Source organism: Ornithorhynchus anatinus, chromosome 1, assembly GCF_004115215.2.
Source record: "Ornithorhynchus anatinus isolate Pmale09 chromosome 1, mOrnAna1.pri.v4, whole genome shotgun sequence".
Taxonomy (NCBI): domain Eukaryota; kingdom Metazoa; phylum Chordata; class Mammalia; order Monotremata; family Ornithorhynchidae; genus Ornithorhynchus; species Ornithorhynchus anatinus.
In genome coordinates this window covers 119,207,301-119,213,766 of record NC_041728.1, presented here as the reverse complement: position 1 = coordinate 119,213,766, position 6,466 = coordinate 119,207,301, and the positions used below count along the sequence as shown (strand labels likewise).

General features: G+C 40.9%; 1 protein-coding gene across 2 annotated transcripts in view; it reads right to left on the bottom strand.

Moving 5' to 3' along the window:
* Positions 1–516: 516 nt before the first annotated feature.
* The window catches only part of PIK3CB (phosphatidylinositol-4,5-bisphosphate 3-kinase catalytic subunit beta), a 198,494-nt gene continuing 192,544 nt past the window's right edge, over positions 517–6,466 (bottom strand). For both annotated transcript variants that reach the window (XM_029067136.2, XM_029067146.1), the window contains 3 exons: positions 5,959–6,104; positions 4,905–5,037; positions 517–1,906 (listed from right to left, as the gene is read on the bottom strand). In XM_029067136.2, the coding sequence (XP_028922969.1) occupies positions 1,769–1,906; positions 4,905–5,037; positions 5,959–6,104 (417 nt within the window). In that variant the 3' untranslated portion in view covers positions 517–1,768. The remainder of the gene's footprint in view (positions 1,907–4,904; positions 5,038–5,958; positions 6,105–6,466) is intronic.

Below are 6,466 nucleotides of genomic sequence, written 5' to 3'. Positions count from 1 at the left end.
TTCATCCTCATGATTGATGCTAGAAGTCTGAACCCTGGGAAAATGAGAATATTGGCCAGGAGAAGAGGAAGCAGTGGTAGGATGAAAAGACAGTACTGCTTATTGCTGTGGAAATAAGTCAGGTAAAAGAGTGGTTCTCTGATCAAACAAGGCCAAGCCAGTCTTTCTGGAACCTTCATACCCCACCCACAGTGAGAAACCTACTTGCTTCAGGGAGATTTTTCAACTCTCTAAAAATTATTTCATGTGCTGCTCCTCCATAATAGTAATGATTGTGGTATTTGTTAAGCACTTATTATGTGCTAAGCACTATATAAAGCTCTGGGATAAATATAAGATAATTAGATCCCACTTGAGACTCACAGTCTAAGTAGGAAGGAGAACAGATATTGAATCTCCATTTTGCAGATGAGGGAACTGAGGCATAGAGAAGTTGAGCAACTTATCCAAGGTCCCACACTACTTTTCCTTGTTACACTGAAACAGAGAAGTTTAAGAAGAACAAAGAATCCACTCTATGAACAAAGTAAAATAATCTTTAATGGAATCCCCATGAAAAACAAATGTTTAGTCAAAAGGTAAATATTTAAAGTTGCTTTCAAATATCAGAATTGAGAGCTACCAGTGTCTTTGGAGAACAAGCAGTAGTTTAGGCTGATCTTGCTGATGGTCAGACAATAATGTTTACTCTTTGAAACCAGAAGTTTGTATTGCACTTATCAAATTTGCTCTCCATTTAGCACCCTAAAATCTGGTACCTCATCAAAAGAAAATTCAATTTATTTGGTCACCATTTTAAACAACCTATTTCCTGGAAAACCTGCATGAATACAAGGTTTAATAAGATCAAGTTTAAGACTGCTTATGTGGCATTGTCATAAAATACTGAATTTCCTCCATAGTCTTTCTTGACTTCTGGGCACACAGGTCTTTAGGATCTATGTCATACTTGGTACAGCTTGTGCACAAATATGTATGCATCCCAGTTATTATGGAAGCCACTGGATCAAATATTGTTCACTAAAACATAATTTAAGAAAAAGGCTCTGCTTTTGGCAAAACAAACTCACTCTGAAGAAAACCAAAGACAAGATATCTTTTGATTAGAACTCTCGCTAGAAATTTTACAAATATATATATATGCCTCATATATATATATGTATAATATATATATACCATTTGCCACTCCAGAAGATTCTCAGTAAACCCAATGGATAAATATTTACAATAGAATGTACAAGGTTCTAGAAGTGTGGCAGATTTCTCATAAGATACTGTAATCTTTAGTTGCCATGACTTAGGAAAAATAAATCAAACAAAAAGATGCCCATAATTTAGAAGTCTTATTCTGAAGCTTAAAATCAGCCACCAGTTACACGTCAAGCTTTGTGCAACTCTTTGGCTAGGTTAGAGTACTTTACCATGACACACAAAGTGGACATTTACATCCTTTCTTAAAAGTACCAAAAAACCCCCCAAAAACAAAAAACAACCCAACAGGAAGAAGGGAGATAAGAACACATCTAGTAGCTCTCCGCGTGCAAAGTCAGCAGGAAGTGATTATCCAGGGTGTTTACAGATTTTTGTGTTGAGTCTCTGTCAAGCATTCCATAGCAGAGTGCAATCATCAGGGATCATTCAGGCTACTGCGCTCCAGGAATTGGTTCCCTTTGTAATACCTTCTGTCAGAGTACTGTTCAGTTTAGTGCAAATCCTGAACGAAACCCAAACCGCCACCCGCAGGCTCCCAGAAGGAGAACGTGCCCCTTTATGATCTGTAATCTTTCCGCACGGTGTGAGCCATCCAGTTCACTTTGGTAGTCCAGCTTTCCCGCAGCGCCTCATCAAATTTCTGCTTAAACTGTTTTAGAGCTTCCTCATCACTCTTCCCTAAAGCCAGAGAATCCTAGAGAAAGAAAAGTCGGTCACTTTGCAGATATAAAATATCTTCCCTCCCTACTGCATCCACCCACCCCTGCTGATTTCTTGTTTTGGTCTGTACACATGCTTCACTGTTAATGCAGCTTTGTGATGATCGAACTTGTAGGGTATGGGGAGATGGCAAAAAAATCAATCAAGAGTACTTATTGAAGGCATATTGTGTGCAGAGCACTGTGCTAAACGCTTGGGAGGGTGCACTGTAAAGATGTGGTAGACATCTGCTCTGCCCTCAGTGAGCTTACAGTCTAGAAGGAGAGACAGACATTATTATAAAGAGTACACACTTTACTGATAAATATATAAATTATGTACAGATAGAGAAGCAGCATGGCTCAGTGGAAAAAGCCCCATCTTAGGAGTCAGAAGTCATGGGTTCTAATTCCTGCTCTGCCACGTGTCAGCTGTGTGACTTTGGGCAAGTCACTTCACTTCTCGGTGCCTCAGTTACCTCATCTTTAAAATGGGCATTATGACTGTGAGCCTCACGTGGGACAACCTGATTACCCTGTACCTATTTCAGTGCTTACAACAGTGCTCGGCACATAGTAAGCACTTAATACTAACATTATTATTATTATTATCTTGTCTCTTTTGTATATATTTCTTGTCTGTATGTCATTAGGGAGTGTATGTTTGAGTTGCTGTTTATGGAATCCAGCATTTGGTAATTGTCTTCCTTCCCTACCTTCACCAACTCTGAAATTCCTCTACCGACCACAACAGCCTCACCTGCCTTCTCTCCCACTCCCAACAAATCTGTCCTGTTCCCCCAGAGAGATCTCTGATTTTTAGACACCCCTCTCCAATTTTCTAGTCATTACACCCCATTTGGTTTCCATAACCGGACCACCTTCCCTTGATGCACAAAATGACACACTCAACTCCCTTGCTTCCTTGTCTCTGCTAATCTCATACACTAACCCAGAGCCCTGGATCATCTCCTGAACACGAGGAGCAGTGCTGCTGGTGGAATTCCAGACACTACACTGACCTTGTGCATCTAAAAGTCATCCTCACCTGCTTGAACTCTGCCATCTCCTCCCTAGGCAAGATTATTTCTTCATCGTTTTAGCCTCCCATGCCCACTGCCCATGCCAGTTATTTCAGATAATTACCTCCATCCTCAAACCCCCTGCCCCACTCCCACTACTCATGCCTCTAATGACCTGGCCATGTACTTTATTGATAAAATTGAAACCACTAGGAGTGACCTTCTTAAAAATCTCCCTGTCTCTCTAGTACACTTTCCTCCTATACACCCCCCCTCCACTCTCCCTACTTCCCTCCCTGACAGCCACCTTCAACTGTTCATTTTCCAATGCCTTCAACCCCATTTTTGCAAACAAGCTCTAGTATCCTCTAGCCTAAAAAAACCCTTCCTTGACCTCACAGTTCCCTCCCATTATTACCCCATCTCCCTCCTACCTTTCCTCTCCAAACTCCTTGAGCAAGTTGTCTACGTTTGCTGATTGCACTTTCTCTCCTCGAACTGTCTCCTTGACTACCTACAATCTGGTTTCTGTCCCCTACACTCCACAAAAACTGCCCCCTCTCTAGGGTCACCAATGCTTTCTAGTTCATCCTAATCCTTCTTGACCTCTCAGTTGCCTTCAACACTGTGGCAGTGTTATCCAACCTTGACTTCCTTTACACTGTCCTTTCCTGGTTCCCCTTCTTTCTCTCTGACCACTCCTTCTCAGTCTCTTTTCCAGTTTTCCTGCCTCCCACTCCAGAACTGAGGGAATCCCAAGTCTCAGTTCTAGGTCTCTTTCTGTTCTTCACCTACATCCACTCTCTTGGAGAACTCATTCGCTCCCACGTGGATGTTTCCCAAATCCACTTCTCCTGCCCTAACCTTTCTGTTCCTCTTCAGTCTCCCATTTTCCTCCTGCCTTTCAGGATATCTCTCTTTATATGTCACACCAGCACCTCAAATTTAACATTTCCAAAACAAAAGTCCTCATTTTTGCACCCAAACCTAGGCCTACCCTTGTCTTTCCCACCAGTGTAGAAAACACCACTATCTTCCTTCACTCAGAAGGTATGAACATGGCATTATCAACTCACGTCTCATTCAATCCACATATTCGGCATCACCAACTTTTATCGGTTCTACTGTCACATCGTTAAATTCCACCCTTTCATCTTCATCCAAACAGCTAACATGCTGATCCAAGCACTTATCATTATCACACCTAGACTACTGCACCAGCCTCCTCACTGACATCGCTGGCTCCTGCCTTTTCTCACTCCAGCCCTTACTTCACTCTGCTGCTTGGATTGTTTTTCTTTAAAAAAAAAAAATTTTTTTTTAATTCAGTTTTCATCTCCCTACTCTTAAGAAACCTCCAGTGGTTGCCAATTCATCTCTGCATCAAAAAGAAACTTCTTATGGTTGGTTTTAAAGCACTCTATCATCTCCCTCCCTTCTATCTTACCTTGCTGCTTTCCTAGTACAAATTTGCCCATCCCTCTCTCCTTCCCATTCCCTTCTCTCTCTCTTTCCTTTTCTGTTTCTCTTGCCTTTCAATTGTAGGATTCACTCTTTGCAAACCAGTTTCTCAAAGGCTTTATTCAATATGGCTCTTCCGCACAGAAAGGTGGCAGACACCTAGGTTAAACTGTAAATACCTTGAGGGTAGGGATCGTATCTAGTAACTAGCTCTACCATCTGCTTAGTACAGTGCTCTCCACATAGGGAATATTACTGATAGTGAGCTATGTTACTTGATTGCTTTTCACAGTGGAAAGGATTTTCTATTGCTGCCATCTCAACAAAGATGAAGTCAAAATTCATATTAAAAGTTACATTTCCCCCTCCAGTACATTAGGTAAAATAAATCATTTTTCAGTGGTAACTAATACACTATGTCATTATCATTTCTGGTTACCAAGATGGGTAATTGATGGGTTAATTGAGTTCCAAGTGAACTATCAAGAAGGGAGACATGATTTTTTTTTACCTTAAGATACTGTATATCCTTGACCGAGGTGAGTTCAGGAAGCCCTGCAGTCAACATCAGTGCAAAAAGAGTGATGAAAAGATTCCCATGTCTTCGAAGAATTAGGTAAGCATCTTCGCAGCATTGACGGAACCTAAAAGTGCCAAAACAAAGCACCTAAGTCTTTGGTACGGATGGAAAACACCTTTGGGAGAAAAGAAAATGGCAGTACTCTTGACTTTCTGAAACAAACGCCAAATCATTTTATTTAAGAGCAGGTTTAATTTTGACTTTTAGATGTAAAGATATGGAAACTATCAAACAGAACTTCAAGCTAAACAGCCCTATCTAGATAGCATCCACCCTGCCCCACTTGAAATGCTATATGGAAATGTGACATTTCATTTAGACATAGTGCTTATCCAACATCGAGGGCTGACTCTCCTCCGGCTTCAAAGCCTTATGACCACCACATCTCCTCCAAGAGGCCTTCCCCAACTGAGCCCTCTTTTCCTTTTCTCCCACTTCCTTCTGTGTCGCCCTTGCATTTGTATTTGTGCCCTTTATTCGCCCCACCCTCAGCCCCAGAGCACTTATGTACATATCTGTAATTTATTTATATTAATGACTGTCTCCCCCTCCAGACTTTAAGCTCCCTGAGTGAGCAGGACACTTGTCTGCTGACTCTGTTATATTGTATTCTCTCAAGTGCTTTGTACAGTGCTCTGTACACAGTGAGTGCTCAAAAAAATACCACTGCTTGATTGGTTTTGATATTTTACCTAAATGTGTAATAAAAGTAAAATAAATGTTCTAATCAAAGTTTTAGAAAGCATAGGAAGTTAGGAAGTGTTACATACACAGCCTTGAAAAATGACAAGATGAAACACTATATTTGAAACCTGGTGTTTTCAGGGCACTGTTTCCACAGAGCACTGTTTAGCAAGCAGGACAGTGGGCCATGAAGGAACTATCTTTCCTTAAAATAGAAACATTGATTAGGAAACCCTGTCCCGGTGTTCAGAGGAGATGGTGTTTGATGTACCACTAATGCTGACATCAAGACAATTCTTACCGGCCAAATTTTTCAGTGTTTCCTGTTTTTCCTTGTTGAATGACATGAATGAAATCATAGGTAAGAATGAAAGGCACTCGCTCCCTTTTAATTCCAAATTTAGACTTGAAGTTTCCAAGAATATGTCCAAAATCAATGTGGAAGAGCTGTGAAAACAAACTGGATTTCATTTCCCTGGCAGATGAACTGAATTGTTCTGGCACGGTTCAAACAAGAAAGCAAACTGCTCAGGCCTGTGTTCAGCCCCCAAACTGATGAGAGTTTGAGGGAGGGGGTTTGCTTAGGAAATGAGGGGATTATATTGTATGCCTGCAAAAAGAGGGGGAGTAGCTTTTATTAATAATAATAATGATAATAGTTATTATGGTATTTGTTAAGCACTTACTATGTGCTAAGCATTGTGGTAGATACAAAGTAATCAGGTTGTCCCACAAGGGGCCAACAGTCTTAATCCCCATTTTACTGATGAGGTAACTGAACCACAGAGAAGTTAAGTGACTTCCCCAAG